General features: G+C 26.3%; 2 protein-coding genes across 5 annotated transcripts; one reads left to right on the top strand and one right to left on the bottom strand.

The window, feature by feature from the left end:
- Window positions 1–712: 712 nt before the first annotated feature.
- LOC107167875 (5'-3' exoribonuclease pacman) lies at window positions 713–16535 on the bottom strand. 3 transcript variants are annotated; one of them, XM_015517085.2, is made up of 31 exons: window positions 16297–16535; window positions 16105–16236; window positions 15554–16027; window positions 15291–15452; window positions 14178–14298; window positions 11729–11883; window positions 11576–11638; window positions 11387–11511; window positions 10958–11324; window positions 10765–10876; window positions 9745–9923; window positions 9505–9677; window positions 9318–9443; window positions 8766–8886; window positions 8432–8708; window positions 8222–8373; window positions 7970–8142; window positions 7680–7872; window positions 7501–7621; window positions 7223–7437; window positions 7079–7111; window positions 5790–5876; window positions 4637–4690; window positions 4450–4518; window positions 4310–4387; window positions 4132–4242; window positions 3030–3206; window positions 2520–2953; window positions 2334–2452; window positions 2159–2268; window positions 713–2095 (listed from the first exon to the last, which is right to left on the bottom strand). In XM_015517085.2, exons 1-31 carry the CDS (start codon window positions 16369–16371, stop codon window positions 1961–1963), a joined length of 4923 nt encoding a protein of 1640 aa, XP_015372571.2. In that variant the 5' UTR covers window positions 16372–16535; the 3' UTR covers window positions 713–1960. The 3 variants fall into 3 exon arrangements, 2 of the variants coding, with proteins under 2 accessions (XP_015372571.2, XP_015372569.2); XM_015517083.2 differs by having other exon boundaries at window positions 4078–4242; XR_016190808.1 differs by lacking the exons at window positions 713–2095; window positions 2159–2268; window positions 2334–2452; window positions 2520–2953 and having other exon boundaries at window positions 3066–3206; window positions 4000–4242.
- A 151-nt stretch (window positions 16536–16686) lies between these two features.
- Window positions 16687–19010, top strand: LOC107167867 (O-glucosyltransferase rumi homolog). 2 transcript variants are annotated; one of them, XM_089222581.1, is made up of 7 exons: window positions 16687–16827; window positions 17120–17318; window positions 17431–17587; window positions 17642–17843; window positions 17932–18210; window positions 18324–18556; window positions 18634–19010. In XM_089222581.1, exons 2-7 carry the CDS (start codon window positions 17228–17230, stop codon window positions 18824–18826), a joined length of 1155 nt encoding a protein of 384 aa, XP_089078707.1. In that variant the 5' UTR covers window positions 16687–16827; window positions 17120–17227; the 3' UTR covers window positions 18827–19010. The 2 variants fall into 2 exon arrangements, with proteins under 2 accessions (XP_089078707.1, XP_015372560.1); XM_015517074.2 differs by lacking the exon at window positions 16687–16827 and adding an exon at window positions 16883–17011.
- The last annotated feature ends 53 nt before the right edge of the window (window positions 19011–19063 follow it).

The following is a 19063-nucleotide window of genomic DNA, read 5'->3' on the forward strand; positions in this document are numbered from 1 at the left end:
ATAGTTTGGATTAGTATATTATGTATATTGTATATATAAATTAACTACAGTAACATGCCATATCGAGTCATTGTATCAATACAATTAACTATTAAGTAGGTAACAAATATACATTGTACATCTTTTAACGATATATGGTTACAACAGTGTAGCCTATAGGTAAAGTATACGCCAAGTTAGTAAAGTTGTTAGATAGATAGTTTGTATAGGGAGTCTAGAATAAACAGATAAACTACTTAAATCCGCTTTAAAAGACGTCCAAGAATCAAAAAATTAAATGTTTCCTCTGTAGTCCAATAGCAGTCAACTGGAGGTGATGAAGATAATCTGATAGATCTAATAACCATAGATTATATTTATAATAATCAAATAGGTAGTACATGTTAAAAATTCAGCCACATCCTGCCCTCTCCCCTTGAAAAAAACATTTGAAATTAATTTGTTAATAATGGTTAAGACTTTAATTATTAAAGTGCTATTATATCTGTCCTAAATAAATAAATAAATAATAAATAAATAGGTATATTCTTCAATTGGGTTATAAATCATTATTTATTTAATTAAATATGGATTAACGTTAGGTTCTATCACTGGATAGACTCCCTCCTCATGTGTTCAGGTTGTAAAATTATTTATTATTATGTTCAAATTTGCTTATTATGCCTGTAGCATAGGTAGTAAATATTCTTTTTAAATAAAAAAAAAAAAAAAATTATGAAAAATCATTTTTATTGAAGCATAATAAAATTTATCGTGAAATCATGGTACGTTTTCTGTGGGACCCCTTCCCCTCTCGCATCTTTCACAGTATTGAGTGAATAAAATATGTGGGTTATACAACTGACATTTTCTTGAATCATAGGAAAAAAAGTTTAACATACACTTTCCAAGGGTACATTTCACAGACACCCATACATTATAAATTATACGATTTTGAAAATAAGGGTGCTGTTGTATGTGGCATGCCACATACAACAGTGCCGAGGTGAACTGTCAATTAATTATATCAAATTTTACAACTATAGGTAATGGGATTACACCATAATAAATAGACAATAATAATTAAATCAATTGACCAGATGGGCGCTTGTAAATTGCACTCACATTGAGCAGGTAGTAAAAATAGTACAGCAAATTGCACCCATAGTATCTAAGTGACAATTGTTCAACAATGTAATAACAATAATATTATGTGGACTGAATATGCAAAAATAATGCCACATTATGTACTATAACAATATAATAAAATAACTTATAAGTTGTATTATGTAGTGTAGGTACTCTTGATATAATTAATGAATTAATCAAAAAAAAAATGTTCATTATTATTTAAAAATAAATCTAATAAAATATACTTTTAACAACTTAATTTAGCGGCCCATATTGTTTAATTAAAAAAAAATCATTCTTGGAAGACAGTGATAGTCACCTCGTGGTGTTCTTTGGTTGTGGTTCTTTCTTCTATAATGGATACATAAATTAGTTATTTATTTCAGTATTCAACAAAATACCACAGTTTGCACCATTAATACTATTTGGCTTAAATTTACTATAGAACTGTTATGAAAAAAAAATATTTTCAATTAATGTCATAATTTGAGATTAATTTATTTAAAATCTTTTAAGTTTTTTAATATTTATACATAAAAACAGGTTTGACATATTTTTAAGATAACTAAAAAAAAATTAAATATTACACATCAAGTTTAAAAAAATTAATAGCCCAATAATACAATCTTAAAATAAATAATCAATACAAAATACACAAATTAAAATACTTAATATCAACCTAATTTTTCAGTACCTATAGGAATAGGCTGGGCCAATTTTTAAAATTAAATTTTGTAAATATAATAAAATACCCAACAAATATATGTTCTACCTACTGTAATTTAAAATTACTTTCCAATTTATGAATGTGTATAAAAATTAGATTAGTATTTTAGGTAAAAACGAGCATTTATTGTTGTGAAAAGTTAAAATTTGCCGCTACTTTTACTTTACGATTGGACATGGACTGGTCACTAGCTGCTGATGTAAATGCACTTGAAGGACTTGGAATCATTACTCTGTTACTTGACATGTACTGTTCATTCTTAAAAATTATTTTATATATACATTGAATGTACTAAAAAAGATATATTTTATTGATTATTACCATTGGCATATTATTCAGCGTTGTTGGCAAATATTGTTGATAGTTCATATTTTGTTGAGGTTGATGGTAGGTATTTGAGATAGTATTCATTGCGAATTCGTTATTTAATACTGCAAACAAATAAAATCATTAAAAACAAATATTTAATAAAGTAATATATTTTAAACTAATTTACAATTGTTGTTGGTCAGTTGCCAATGAACAGGTGGTTGTGGTAATTGTGATGGATTTACCAAACTTGTGAAAACTGGTACTGCTTTGGAATATTGTAATTCTTGCTGATAGTTGAAAAACCTTAGAGAAATGTGGTTAGATATTTTCAAAATATAATATTAGATATTTCTAATATTAGGAAACATACTGTTGCTGTTGACCTGGAAAACTAATAGGATTCTGCGGTCTATAAATTTGTTGCGGATGTGGTATCTGAAATGACTGTTGAGCAGGAACTGAAAATCCAGATGGAAACTGTTGAAATCGTGGTCGGAACTGTTGTGAGGAATGCTCAAAATATTGAGGCACTTGTGGATATGACTGTTGGGGTAGCTGCTGCTGATGTTGTTGTTGTTGTTGTGGTTGCTGCTGCTGCTGTTGTAACTGTTGAGATGGCTGATATGAAGGTTGAGACTGGAAAGAAGTTATCCAATTCATAAACACATTTGATGGTGCTGGTTGAGAAAACACAGCTCTTCGATCTGATTTTGGTGGCTTATTCTTAGTAGAGTGTTCATTATTTTTGTTAGCATCCATTTGTTGAACAATAACCAAAGCACGAGAAGCAACTTCTTCAGATGCCTAAATAAATTATAAATTATAGAAAAATACATTTTATTATTATTTAATAGTTATGAATAAAATCAAATCTATAAACCTCAATATATGAATGTTTTGGTTCTCCTCGTATTGTAACACCATTTGGTAAAATCACTTCGGCACAATACATTTTAAAACCATTGTCATCTACTAAATTTATAAAACTATACTTAGGAAGATTATAACCTTTCTGTACATAATACTTTTCCAATGCCAAAACCATAAAAGTCTTTTCCTATAAAAATACATTTTATAAAGTTATATTGTTATGCAACAGTAAAATTATAGGTATAAAACTACTTTACTATGGAATTCTTTTTCAAATTTTTTTCAGTGAACAAATATATTTTATGTATCAAAAACAACGTTGAAATCAGAATTTTTCAAAAATGTGTAAGTTTTTATGCTATATCCATTTTTAGATTGTTGACTGTTGTATTTACGGTTTAACATAACAGAATTGAAGGATTTTTTCAAATTCAACTACCTGAGCAAGCAAGTTACCTTAAGACATCTTAATGAGCTCAGTGGCGTTCGTAGGGGGGGGGGGCTAACGGGCTGAAGCCCCCTACCTCATTGCCCATATTATTGTTTTTGTTTTTATATTTACCTCGATTTAATATAGTTATGTAAATTGTGTGTTTACCTATTCATTGCAAACAATGCAAACCATATTGTCCTTAACTGGCTAAACTCCTAAGGTTTATAGATAATATATTTATACATTCCATAGTCAGTAGTCATGATTAAAGATACTATCTTTAGCAATGCCACAGTCCATATAAATCTATAATCTATGATAACAATTGAACTGATGTTAGCAATACTATCTGTCTATCCAACCATCGTTATTCCGATACCCAAGTTAACCTGTTAAACCTGTGACAACTGAGTAATTATTTTTTTTCAAGCCCCCCTCCCCAATTGAAAAATCCTGCATATGTCACAGAGTGAGCTGTTAAGTTAAGTAAAAAAAAAAAAAATTGCTATGACATTAAAACTTAGTTTCCAATAAATTCTTATTTTACCATCAAAAATTTATTTATTTTTTTTAAAGTTCTTAAGTAAAGTAGTTTTGTTCCAAAGTTGAAACATCAACTAGTTACTTGAACTATAGTTTCCATTGAGCTGTTGAGTTTTGGAATTACATTTTCACTAACTTGTTCATTAGTATTGTAATTAGAACATTGAAGTTCTACTGTTTTTAATTCATGAAGTGAAGTTTCTGGTAAACAATTGACTGGTTTATTAGAATGATATTCTGGTCTATTCTAAAAAAAAAAAATTTTTTTAATAAACAATGTTGTAAAAAGTGTGAAACATTTAATTTATTATTACTTCATTGTTTTGAGTTGGAACAAAAGTAACTTCTGGTTGAATTTTTAACATTTTCTTTAATGCAATAGTTTTAAATTCCTAATTAAACATGAAAAATAATATTAAAGTTATTGGTAGATATTTTAAAACTTAATACTAACACAGGCATCAGCATTCAACTGTACTTTTATGGAATTATTATTAATATGTTGTCCATCATTAGGTGTTTCCTAAAATATTTAAATAGATATGAATAATAATCAAACATAAAATAGAATTGTTAATTTTGTTAATATTTTTTGTTCAATAGCAAAATACAATACAGTATGTATATAGAAAAATCCTTACCAAAGGCATTTGAAGATTTCTATTTATCTTGTTTAGACTTAGAGATTCTTTCTTCTATAAAAATTAAAAATGTTACACATTAAAATAAAACAATAGAATAATTTATTTAATCAACATGATAGTGTACTTGCATGCATTGTCTAGGTCTTCACATGCATAACATAACATATCCATATATATTAACTTAAGTTTATTTATAGTAAATCTTAAAACAAATTTACACAGCATAAAATTTGTAGAGAATAATATTAACTGTGCTCAAGTAAAAAAAAAATTGTTTTCATATTTTTATTTTATAATGAATTAAAATTACTTATATAATTTCAAATTCACACAACTTGTATTAAAAAGAAATATTCCTCAAGCACAATTTTAATTTCTAAAAATTTGAAAATATATACATTCATCTAATATTAACTATAAATAGCCAGTAGTAAGAATCATGTATTCATATTTGATATGTTACACATGTATAAGATAGAGACATTCATGACATTAAGTCATCTTAAATATTAAGTCCTAAATATGTAATTAATTTAATTAAACTATTTTAAATCATTTAAGCAAATGTGAACATTCAGTCAAGTATAATATTTAAAATCTTACAGTTTAACTTTAAATTAAATTAACTATTTTCTAAAATTACGACATATTTTTATTTAAATTTTTAAATAGACAAGTTCAAAACGGCATAATTAAAATTTTTATATTTATCATATTATTGTGTTATTATAATCCCAACATATTTCTAGAATTAATTAAGAGAATGTTAGCATATTGTATATTTTCTCTCTCAGGCTTGCATGTAACAAAACGCATTTACATAGAATCATATTTTTGAGGAAAGACATAGATTCGTCTAAATATTGTCTCTAAACAATTCAAACTTCATTTAAATTTACAATTTTTATTTTATTTAAAGGTTAATTGCAAAGTTAAATAATAATAAAATATAAAACCGATATGTAATACCCTCAAAAATATTATCTTCTAAAACTTTTGTGTAAGGTTACTCAAAAATCATAAAAAACTATATTGTAAGTAATAGCAGTTTAACCATGTTACGTGTGAGTCTAAGAACAAAATTTATGCTGATATCCTCTAAAGTAATTTCTGAATAATTTTAAAAAAAGAAAGTAATTGATAACTTTACTTGTTGGCGTCGCCATGATTCTTTTGGAGCTAATGTGAATTTTTCTTCCTGGGATTTAAGTTTGATTTCTGATCCATTACTATTTGACTATAAAAAAAAAAAATTAGTTATTAGTAAATAAATCAAATAGATGGAAAAAAAAACAATGAATCTCTACACAGCAGATTAAACTGGGACAGATAAAAAGTGACATTACTTAGTAAATAAAATGTTTTATTATTTTTAAGTTAAGAAAATTAACGTTAACATGCAAGCATAAAATTGAACATATTTTATATTGGCAGTGGCACCCTAACTATTACTAGTTAAAATAGCAACTACACTATTCAAATAACATTAACAGTAGGCAGTACTAAATAAAAATTATTAACAAATGAATCCATTTTACTCTGTTTAATAATAGAATATAATCCCTGTAGTTAACAGCTTTTAATCAAACAAGATGTCAATAATGAACATATTACAGATAAAATTTGTAATCAGTTAATTTAATCTTAATCTTTCTACATTTATTTTAACTCCATATTTTAATTTTATTGATTTTAGTGTGGGTTATATTATACTTATTAACAACAATTTAATACTTTTATATTGGTCATTTAGGTGAAGTGTAACTAGTTTATTTGTATAACTGATTCGGTTAAAGATGATTTAAATTGTTAACGTATATTTTGTCATAGTTGCCACTATCAATAGTAATAATTTATTTGATTCATATACAATTAAAAATATTGACGAAAAAATCAAAGATTAATTAATTAACTTTAGTTTTAAGATTGAATATTTATGAGCACCGCCACTGACTGAAACATTGAAATAAATATAGTATTTAAACAGTGTCACAACAGCTTGTTGTTTCAGACACACAAAGTAGTAAATTTATATTCAGCAGACTAATTTTGTGTCATAGTTTTTATATTAGAGTGATTTCAAATTCAAATTCAAAATAAGAATATTACATGTGGTTTTACATCAATTATTATGTTTTAAGCTATTAGTATTTTTAAATTGCAATATTTTAACTTTATACAAGTAAAAAACTGAAATATTTAAAAAAAATAAACATGATAACATTGATAATATTCTTACATTTAAGTGTTAAAATAAGTAAATAGTTAATTCACTGCAATATAAAGATTAATATCACAAAATTAATTTTTCTTAGTACAAATATAATACATTTGTATGATAGTGACAATATATAAATATGTCGTGCATATTCTTAAAAGGTTGCTTAGGTTAGATATTTTAATGTAACACACTGTAAAAAATATAAAAGTATAACTAACCTGCAAATGTTCCCATATACTCAATTGGGTGTTCTTAAAATAAAAATAATTAATTACAATTGTTATCAAGTATTTTTTTAAATAACAAATAATAAGATAGTCAAATGAAAGTAACTGTTCAATTTTAACTTTAAAATAACAAACCTGTTTCTCTGGATTATGAGTCTGATTTACCGTCTTTTTCACACTTAAAGGTTTATACAACCCGTTGCGAATGGCATGTGACAAGTTTATGAATGACATTCTACACAATTTATACCCACGATTAGTAGAACCACCAAATGAAACAGAATTTGGAAATTTCTTATCAAATATAACACTGTATACAACTTCAGTATCAATATTTGATTTAGAAATACCTAAATAAAATACAATTTGCTAAATTACATAATTATTTATAAAATAAAATTCAAAATACTCACTGACTACAGTGCCTTTGAAACCAAGAGGAACTTGATATGAAGATCTAATACATACTACACGGTCTAAAACTCGTGTGTCAGCTCCCTCGTCAGCTTTTAATTTGTCTAGCTTAGTTATTGGCTAGAAGATAAATTTAAAAATAATAAACTGCTTCATTATCCCTTTAAAATGAAATTACTTTAAAAAGATTTTGTGATTTCACACTTAATGTCATAGTTTTTTTGTGTTTTGAGTTTTCTGCGATAAATTCATCCATATATTTTTCTAAAGCAGCAACTTTAGATGGTTCCATTGACCCACAAGTCTGTTTATCTTTAGTTAATGAACGAATTTCACTGATCCATTTTTTTAGATCATCTAATTTTTGTTTTCTGTGAATAATGTGTACAATTAAAAATTAAATTTGTAATATTTTAATAATATTGAATTAGGCAGATCATCATTCATCACATATAAAAAAAAACAAACCTAGTACTTGGATCTGGAAACATGTCTTCAGACTTGAAAGAATCCTTTGAACTTTCCGTATTTAATAAGACATTTATTAATTCTGGAAATTTTTGAATATACTCACCTAACAAATCTATTGTTTTTTGTGAATACATCCAAACATTATCAATTTTTTTTGTAAATCCAACAACCTGTAAAATAAATATTTATATATATACAACATTTATAAGACATATATATAATATATTAATAAATAAATATAATTAATACTTCTTCATTTCGTTTATTTGATTTAAGGTTCATTCCAATATTCATTTTTTTTTCATTCCTATCTTCGTAAGTCTCAACTGATAAAAATATTGTTCCAGTAATTTTAGCAAGTAAATGTGAACTGATTGAGAGTTTAGATGCTGCAGTATTAGCTAAAGAAGAATATTTTTTTATTAAATGTCTCAAAATAAACTTTTCTTTCTAATTTACCATAAAAAAGTTCTGTAGAAATAGATTCAAGGTGTTCTTTCAAATCGTGAAAATAAGGTTCTGGTTCAAGTATTATATTAATCTTAACTCTTGAAGATATAAAGCCACCAAGTACGTCTGCTTGGCAACCATAAAATGGAGCATCAAGGACAAACACTTTACTTCCAAGAGGAAAATATTCTTCCAAAGAAAAATAATTTTCTTTTAAACTAGGATCAATTACTTCTAAGCCAGGCACAGACGTTTGATAGGCAATTGCTGTTGAGTTTTCATTCCACTATTCAAAAATATAAGGTATATAATACTTAAGACTGTTTAATAATAAAATACATACAATTTTTATAAGATCAACTCCACTTCCATCTTGCCTTGGCACATATTTGGTTCCTTTTAAAGTTTGACCATGTAATAATATATGAGTTTTACCAATCTCAATACCACGTGTTGTAATAAACCTGTTTCATAAATAATGCAAACAATTTTAAGTCTCTTTTATTTATTGACACTAAACACGTCATAACCCTTGATTTTTGAGGATTAAGCCAAATAATATATTATTTTAATTTTTTTGAACTCTAAACAACTAAAAATTTAACCAAATATAATTTTTTCTAATTTAAAATTTTTAATCCATTTATAGGTAAAGAAAAAATTACAAGTTTTAAATAAATTTCAGACTAAACTTTACAGTGCTCTAAAACCTAATAATTAACTACCAAATAAATAATAGAAGTATTTTATAGTCAATCTTTTTCAAACTAAATTAGAATTAAGATTATTAAATCTATATTAAGGCAACCAAACTATTAGGTATTTGGTTCAGTTCAAAATTAAAAACCAAAAAGTTCATAACATAACTAAATTAATGTAACTACCAATTACTAACAATTTAGCGATGTCGTGCGCAAGTCGATTAAAGTCCTGTGCATCTGTTTCACTCATTTCTCTTATTATCAATTGTTCATTCTCATCAAATGATAATTTGACCGTTGTATTTGAAACAGCTGTAACCCTAATAATATTTAAAACTTATTAGATGTTTAAGATGTTCAAAAAAAAAAAAAAAAACTCACTTAATTTCTACAAGATGAGGCCAATTTACATAGAGTGTATTTCCAAGCAATTCTTTAGCAATGTGTTGTATACTTTCAATGACATTTTCATCTTTATTTTCAATTTTTATAATCATATTTTCTCCCAAACTAGGAGACTGAAATACTTTAACATTCCGTCTTTGCAATTGTGCCTATTATTATTGAAAAAAATTATATCAGCTTTAATTGCATTGAAATTAAATATTAATTTTAATTAACTGTAATGGGAATGAGATGAAGAGATGGAAATCCAACATGATAAACATCCATTTGTAAGCCTGGACATAAACCTTTAACTAAATCTCTTTTTTCAACAAAAATCTCTTCACGGTAAATAGCTATTTTCTCCGCATGATTATCTTCAATTGATGGAAAATATCTTGAAATCGAACCTGTACCTAAACAACAATACATTTTATATGAAAATTGTATATTAATTTGATTTGATTAATTTACAGAGTATAACAGGAAGAACTGAAAAATTATAAACATTTATTATAATCAATATTTTTTATATTTTTTTTTCTATATGTAATTTATTGAATTGTGCTCTACTTGTATAATATTATAACATTTTTATTTTACATTACTGAAAATTAAATAAATATTAAATCTGATTCAACATTTTTTTATCAAACTAAATATTTAACAAAAAAATTTTGAAAAATATTTTTTTCATCAGCAGTTAATTTATGTTCAACCATTTTTATAGACTTAATCAACATTTCCTAAATAAAAAATAATAAATTATTTACATATTATACAATTGTTATATAATATAATAAAATGTTTAAATAATTTATGTTTACTTCATCAATAAAAGGGATTAGTACAACAGCTTATTATAATCAATATTTTTTATATTTTTTTTTCTATATGTAATTTATTGAATTGTGCTCTACTTGTATAATATTATAACATTTTTATTTTACATTACTGAAAATTAAATAAATATTAAATCTGATTCAACATTTTTTTATCAAACTAAATATTTAACAAAAAAATGAGATTTTAAAAAATAGTTAAAAATACACTACATGACTTCAATAAATGTTTCTACAATCAACATTTTTCTAAAAACCAGATTTAAAAATTGGCTATTTAAAATGTTCTAAACAAATTTTTATAATACATTTAAATTTTTTATTTTCAGTATTGAAAAAAAAATGTTATACTTATAACAAAAATTATTTCATTTGTCAGTCTTCCTTTTACATTCTATATATATCATTCACATACCAAGATTTTTCTTTGTGTACTTAAAAAGATGCATTGGACCATGAGTATTTCTATTTTTTTCATCAGCAGTTAATTTATGTTCAACCATTTTTATAGACTTAATCAACATTTCCTAAATAAAAAATAATAAATTATTTACATATTATACAATTGTTATATAATATAATAAAATGTTTAAATAATTTATGTTTACTTCATCAATAAAAGGGATTAGTACAACAGCTTCCCATTCATGTTGTTTACCATTAAGATCAGTTTCAAATTTTTCAGGATAATATAATCTTATTGGACTAGCTTCTTCAGTCATTAAATCTTGAAAAGGTTTAGGTAGCAGTTCTTTACTAAGTGATGGCAACACTGCTAGCAGCTGTTCAAATGGCAAAAATGGTTGACCCAAGTCAAAGTCTATTTTAAGATTTTCAAAACCCTTAATGTCAGATATATATGGAGCATAATGATGTGGATAGTACCAAGCCCACGAGCAACAGCCATTATAATAATAATTTAGATTCCATTGCAACGCCCTGATATAACCTTCAGCTTGTGAACGCATTACATCACTTAAAAATAAAAAAGAATAGATTAACTTTTGTAAACAACGCAAAAATTAAATGAATCTTACTCTGTGACAACATTGTAATCAAGTTTGTTTTTATAATAATTTTCTTTATGTAAATTAAATTCAGCCATTATGGATTCATCTTCAGTTTCTTCAAACTCATCTTCATCATCATCATCACTCAACAGCTAACATTATATGTTATTAAACATTAAGTAATTAAACTATAAATAAAAACAAAAGGATGCTTACAATTCTATCTGTGTCTTTTATTAATGCAGCTAATTCATCTTTGTATGCAGGATCGTTATTAACCTAAAAATAATGTGATTAAATTATTCAACACATACAACACATTATCAAGTCAATTTCATAAATTTATTTATTAGAATAAAATTAACTAACTTTATTAGAAGATGTAGTATTTGCAGCACGTTTCCCTTCTAAGAATTTTATATCAGCATAAGTATCTCGAAATTGATCATAATCAAAATTGGCCAAAGTTTCCATAAATTTTTGAAACCGTTTTAGATTTAATGTTCCTTGTTCATTCAAATAACCTGAAAATTTTCAATTGAACTTTTGGTTTTAAATTATTCTAAAATATATATTTAAAATAATAAAAATATGTTAATAATAAATAATAAGTGGAAAGATTTATTTTGTATATTTTGATAAATATTCATCATTTTAAAATAAAATATTCATTTTTATACTTAAAATCTTTAACATCGAACAAATGGTCAAGTATTAAGTTTATTGGGAGTAGTGGCCAAGTGGATTAAGATGTCAGTTGCGATGCGCACCATCGCTGGTTCGAATCCCGATCACGGGCGGCATCGCTTTCTGGGCAGTTCTCGCTGTTTGGAAAGAGAGGCCGCCGCCCCCACCCGGGCATGGCAGAAACCTACGGGTGCCCACAAGAAATTCTCCCAAATAGGCGTCCGAACAAAGCCTTCGTGCCTACTCTCAGATATAGCGCCATACGAAAAAAAAAATTAAATTTAGTTAGAATTGAAAGTAGAAATGGGTTAGGTCACACGTCTAAAATGTAAATATATTATCTACTGTAATTTTATGATAGTTTAGTATGATATCTACAGCATGTTCTTATGCTGTATATAATGTTTACTCTTATAGCATAATATATTTGAATATATTATGCATACTTTATCATTTTGCAATTAAAATTAAGCTTTTATCGAATGCCCGAATCATATTATATTTATACCTTAATAAGTTAATAAAGTTAATAAATAATAAGTTATATTATTTAATTTAGTATTATAAATTAATATAATATAATATAATATAATTATATATTTATATTATTATTATTTAATTTATTATTTATAAGTTATTTTATTTTTATCGAATGCCCGAATCATATTATATTTATACCTTAATAAGTTATTAAAGTTAATACCTTTATAATATACCTCTTTAGTGTGTGTTGAGACATGTTGTTTATATGTAGTTTTACTGTGATTTATTTATTATTATTTATTAATTATGTCAACTGTCAGTTATAAATAAATAAATAAATATAATATTAAAACACGAAGATTGACTATGCGACTAACATATTACCATCCCAACTTCAAGAAGACTGGTGGTGCTCATTACAAAAACCAACGGAAGATCTGTTCGAATCATTTCTTGGAGCGATCAGAAATACATATACATAGCTACAAAGTACTACATGAAAAAAGTAATAAAGTAGAAATACTGCATTATAAAGATAAGACAATTTACTTTTGTAGATAGAAAATAGGTGTTGATACCATACTTCAAAATTACGATAGATAAATTATTCATGGTAGATAGCATATTGGACGAGTACCTAGAAATATTATAAACACTAATTTATTTTAAACCTAAAAAACTTGCAAATTTGTATTCTAACATGAACTGAATCAAACAATTCACAATTTATGTTTTTTTTTTTTTTTTTTTTTATTAGGGTTAAGGCTTTGACAACTGAGGTCATTAGCCTGGAGAACTGTAAGGGAAGGTACTGTAGGTTTTTAACACGTGGGTTTTTTTGGCAGAATTTTGAATGGGCACCCGTAGGTTTCTGCCATGCCCGGTTTGGGGGCGGCGGCCTCTCTCTCCAGACATCGCGAAATGCCCAAAGAGCGATGCCGCCTGTGACCGAGATTTGAACCGGCAACTGCGTGCGTCGCAACAGACGCCTTAGTCCGCTCGGCCACTCCACCCCCACAATTTATGTTATATAGCGGTATGGTGGTAGTTATATAGGTCTACGGTTCATAATAAATAATTTAAAACGTATAGAATTTTTTTTCAAAAATTCATTATAAGAGTATTTTATTTTATCCCGTCTTTCATGGTATTCACAGCAGAGCACCGTGGCTAATATTTGGTCCAAAAAAGAGCACCACCATTTCTTCCTTATTTCATAACATTAGTTATCCAACATTAGAATTAATTAATATTCTACAATATTGTTAAAAATTTAAAAGCTTTAGTTAGTAGTTTTAGTATTTTATAAAATAAAAAATATACTTAATGACGAATCAAATAATAAAATTGATTGTTTAATAAATCATAAGTATTTATTTTATAATATAAAGATAAGCCATCACACAGCAGTTTTTGGTGACTAAAGTTTATTATCAGCTACTAGAAATCCGCTAACTCTAAGGGCAATTTAAATGGAATAGCAAACCTAGCGGCTGACAGAATAATTTTAGTCACCAAAAACTGCTATGCAATAGATTATATTTATATTATACAATCAATGGTTTAACATTACCTATTTATTAGGTGATTATTTAATATATTTTTAAACTTTAACGTAAATAAAATAATATTCTACAATAAAAATTACCTTCTACTTTAGGAAGAACATCCATATAAACTCTGTATAGTATGGGCAAGGCTCCTTTTGAAATGTGAAGATCAGGTAGATGTGGAATAAAATCATTACCAACTAGAAAACCCATCAACACCTAGAAAGAACCATACTCAAAATTAGATGCTTATATTTATTTAGTTTAATTGATTGATCTTATTTTAAGGTCGGAACTACCAATTTCTAAATTTTAATTATATTTATAAGTTATAACACTTCTCAAAATACATAAAACTGAAATATGAAGAGTAATTTGTATCTCATTAAACTTATGTTCAAAGAATAATAACTCTTAATGATTTTTTTTATTGAGAATATAAAATGTATGACAAATTTAGTCAAATACTTATTAATTGATATAATTCCTAACTTATACAAATTAATAGATATTAATATTAATAACAACTATTTTAAAATCAAGGTACTTCCACAAGCTCTTAATAGCATAGACATATTCTTAGAACACTAAGTGCAACAACTCAAAAACTACTAGCTTAAGCTTAAACTTATTATTTATTATCATTAATTTATTTTAACGATTAACAACAAAATAATCTACTAAATATTTTGCATTAAAAAAGGGTAGTTCTGATTTAAAAATAATGAGTTTAAACTATCAAATAAAATAAAGCTTAAATATGTTGTCTTCAAGTGTACTAAAAATAAATGTGGAAATAGCATGCTTGGTCAATCACTCTGTCAATCACCCATCTATAAAGTAGACCAACATCCATTAAAATTTTAAGATGCCTCTTAACAAATACTCATAATCATCATTGTTCAGCAACAATAATCATTTAGGTATCAAATATAATGCTAAAATCTGATATCTAAGATCAACAGTTTGATGGAACAGGTATTTATAAAAATTATAGGTGTTAATAAGGATTCAGTTACATGTAATTATAATTATAATACAATGATTTCTAATAAATACTTGTTATCAATTTAACTAGTTAAGAATATTTAAATAAGAAATGAAAAAAAAAATTGTAAAAAAAATAAAATGGTGACATCTATTGGCTATTACATAATATGGTATTTATATATTAGGTATTAACTATTATAATACATAACATGTACATTTACCCAATCATCAATAATAGACTCCAAATTATATTCAAAAGGTAAAGTCTCTTTGAGTTCTTGAAATTCTAATCCAAGATAATCTCTCATTAATGATAAATGTAAAAGATAAAATTTTGTTTCATCTACAGATGTTTCTTTTTTAGCTTTACGTCCAAATTTGACCTATTATACAATACAATGAATATGGTATATATTAGTATATAATATTTATAACTAAAAAGTTGGTATTTAAAATGTATAGATATCAAATGTTAAAGAATTACCTCTTCTCTGAGCAATGAAAAGTATGGTTCATGTGTACACAGTCCCAACATGATTAAATCAGCATCCAAACCATAGAGACAATGTCTCGTATGAGGATTATATCCAGGGCGAGATTTCATATATCTAATGTAATCCATAATTTTATGTTCACCCTCACCAGGTACTTGGTGTCCAGATAATATCACTTGAACCTTAGTCCATAATGGATCGTTCGACATTTTATCGGCAACAAAATATTCAAGCTCACTTTGCAAGCGTACCATAAATGGGGTACCTGGTGTAATACAATTAGAATCAAAACGCTCTTCTGAAGGTAACGTTTCACCTCGAGAAATTGCTTCTTTCGTTTGTTCTGCAGCTGTATGGGCTGATCGAAAACGTCGACCACGTTGTTGATTCATTTTTGCTCGAGGAGCAACACCATCAATAGCCATGAAGAACAATTTTTGTGGTTGAATCATTTGAAATAATACCTAAATATAAACAAAAACAAAACATTTAACAATAGAAATATATTATGATATGACTATGTTAGATATTATTATTGAACCTCCAAATAGTGGAAGATATTTTTAACAATAGTCTCTTCTGTTATACGAAAATGCGGATCATCGTCATTTGGATGCGAACAATTGTGAATAATACCATTCATATCTAAGTAGAGATTATCAAACTCTGGAATCTGCAACATATTAAAAATTCAATAGAAGTACTGATGATTATAGTTTAAAGAAATTAATACCTGATAGTCTTTAACAAGCTCACTGAGACAAGGATATCGCTCACTCATATAACGGAAAAACTTGGGTACCCCCATAATGAATAAAACGTTTTAAAATTGAATTCAAAAACTATCGTTTAATTTAAAAATAAGAATTATTAACAAATTTCCTTCGAAAGTTATAAAATAAAATAAAATTAAATGCTTATCGACTTAGTGGTCTTGTTTTGCAAAAATATAAACATTAAACACTAACAGTAGTAAAATTATACAAGTAGGACAAACCACTAGAGCATAACTGTATATAGTAGGTTTGAGCGCATGACTGTGAACTGTGAATTATTTGGTCATGATAATACTGATCAGTGCAGTGTACATACTACTTATCTACATTATATCGGAGTTGGATTATGGACTTTGGACTTTTGGAGTCGGGAATCGGTTGATTTGGTTGTTCACGAGTCACGACAGTTCAGACGTACAGAATTTCAGAAATCGGAATTAAATGTACAACACTACCACAATTTATGCAACAGTTCAACTATACAAACTGTAAATATAACCTTAAATATTACGTCCAACTGATAACAATTTGATAATAACGATATTTTTTTCTTTGGAATTTTTAGTTTAGTACTATATTTAATATTTAATGGTTTCTGAAAATTTTTATTTTTCATTCATTATACAATTCAAATTAAAAATTTGTCTTGTTTTATGAGGTAAAATTTAATATGTAAGTCTACTGGTAATTTAATAAACATATAATATATAATTTATTATAGTTTTTAACGCATCTAAAATGTTTTAATGACCTTAGTAATACAATACTTTTTATAAATAGGACTTGAAAGTTGAAAAATTATCCATATAAGGATACACCACGAATGAAAAATAAAATACTTCATAGAATTTCTCGTTTCTATTTAAATGAATATAAATTATTCAAATTATGTACACAGTGTACATTGTTTTATTTTATTTATTCAATGTTATTGTATGCCAACATGATCATGGCCATTCCAAAACAATGTATGACAAATGTAAGTATGAATTTGATTTTAAGAATTATTTATATTTGCTTAAAAATAAATGTTTACTTTTTAAATAGCCATTAATTTATTATTCAATTGCTATTCTTGTGCATTTATTCAGTATCCAACCAAATTATTAGCAAAATTAACAAAGCTAAAAAAGAATACACTCCTTGTGAAACAAAGAATGGAACATGTTTTTTTCCAAACATTTTGAAAGATCTAGAGCCATTTAAAGATGGTATTACCCATGAAATGATAACTGCAGCAGCAGACAAGTAATGTTTTATTACAACTTTTATTCTCAATTGTTATTTTAATTTTTATTTTAGAGGAACTCGTTATATGATTTTTAATCATGACTTATACAGAGAAACTAAGTGTATGTTTCCAGCCCGCTGTGAAGGTATTGAACATTTTTTAACCAAAATTCAATTAAATACTCCAGATGTTGAGTTCATTTTAAATACACGAGATTGGCCCCAAATAATAAAACATTATGGTGATCCTAAACCAGTATTTTCTTTTAGCAAGGTGAGAGTACTAGTTTTCTACTATTTGATTGTTAGTTTTATAATTACTTAGTCAATTAATTATATAAATTGATCAATCTGTTTCCTAGACAGATGATTATGCTGATATAATGTATCCTGCTTGGTCTTTTTGGAGTGGAGGGCCAGCAATTAAACTGCATCCATCAGGACTTGGCCGATGGGATTCTCTGAGAAAATCTATTTTGAAAAAATCTGAACAATGGCCATGGAAACAAAAAATGTCTAAAGGGTTTTTTCGAGGTTCTAGAACTAATGAACAGCGTGATTCGCTCATAGTTTTATCAAGAAATGAACCAGAACTAGTCGATGCAGCATATACAAAAAATCAAGCCTGGAAATCTAATAAGGTACATACAGTAATTAGTGTATCTATCTAATACCCCAATGATGACAATAATTAATAATGAATTGATTGCATTGATTATAATATATTGTTATTAATAACATTTAATATTTATAGGATACACTTTTTGCTCCACCAGCAGATGAAATATCATTAGAAGACCATTGTCAATATAAATACTTGTTTAATTTTCGAGGTGTAGCAGCTAGTTTCCGTTTCAAACATCTGTTCCTATGTAAAAGTCTTGTTTTTCATGTAGGAGAAGAGTGGAAGGAGTTTTTCTATCAATTTATGAAACCTTGGTATCATTATGTACCAATAAGTCCAAATGCATCCGAAAATGATATTAAGTAATTTTGCTAAATGTTAATTACAATTTAAATTACAATTAAAAAAAAAAAAATTAATCTATCTTCTTATGTTTCAGAAATATTTTAGTATTTTTCAAAGAGCATGATGATCTAGCCAAAGAAATTTCAGAACGAGGTTATAGATTTATCAGAACTCATTTAAGAATGAAAGATATAACATGGTATTGGGAAACACTGCTGCATGAATATGCCAAATTATTAAAGTACAAACCAAAACTAGACAATGAACTTCACCTAGTTAATAGGTGATCTTCTACCAGGCATAATGTTTTTGAATTTTTCAACAATATGAACATAATATATACCGTAACAGTTTTAAAAATTTATAAAGACTGCTGTAATTAACAAAATTGTATTTCACAAAAAAAGTATTATTAATTTAAATTTAAAAAATATTTCATTAAAATCAAATTTATTATGATTTGTACTGCCATTTAACCGAGTAATATTTATAATGGTCATATATTAATATCAAAAACAATTATT

The sequence above is a fragment of the Diuraphis noxia genome, unplaced genomic scaffold (genome assembly GCF_037042655.1).
Source record: "Diuraphis noxia isolate RWA-SAM2 unplaced genomic scaffold, SU_Dnox_SAM2 contig0003, whole genome shotgun sequence".
In the NCBI taxonomy this organism is placed as follows: Eukaryota; Metazoa; Arthropoda; class Insecta; order Hemiptera; family Aphididae; genus Diuraphis; species Diuraphis noxia.

What these genes read in the sequence shown, in the direction of transcription:
- LOC107167875 (XM_015517083.2), bottom strand. Translation starts at nt 16,371, where the DNA reads ATGGGGGTACCCAAGTTTTTCCGTTATATGAGTGAGCGATATCCTTGT. An exon ending in AGCTTGTTAAAGACTATCAG is followed by an intron (nt 16,237 to 16,296) that starts GTATTAATTTCT and finishes AATATGTTGCAG; the next exon opens with ATTCCAGAGTTTGATAATCT. An exon ending in TAATCCCTTTTATTGATGAA is followed by an intron (nt 10,877 to 10,957) that starts GTAAACATAAAT and finishes TTTTTTATTTAG; the next exon opens with GAAATGTTGATTAAGTCTAT.
- LOC107167867 (XM_089222581.1), top strand. Translation starts at nt 17,228, where the DNA reads ATGTACACAGTGTACATTGTTTTATTTTATTTATTCAATGTTATTGTA. An exon ending in ATAACTGCAGCAGCAGACAA is followed by an intron (nt 17,588 to 17,641) that starts GTAATGTTTTAT and finishes TTTTTATTTTAG; the next exon opens with AGGAACTCGTTATATGATTT. An exon ending in CAGTATTTTCTTTTAGCAAG is followed by an intron (nt 17,844 to 17,931) that starts GTGAGAGTACTA and finishes TCTGTTTCCTAG; the next exon opens with ACAGATGATTATGCTGATAT.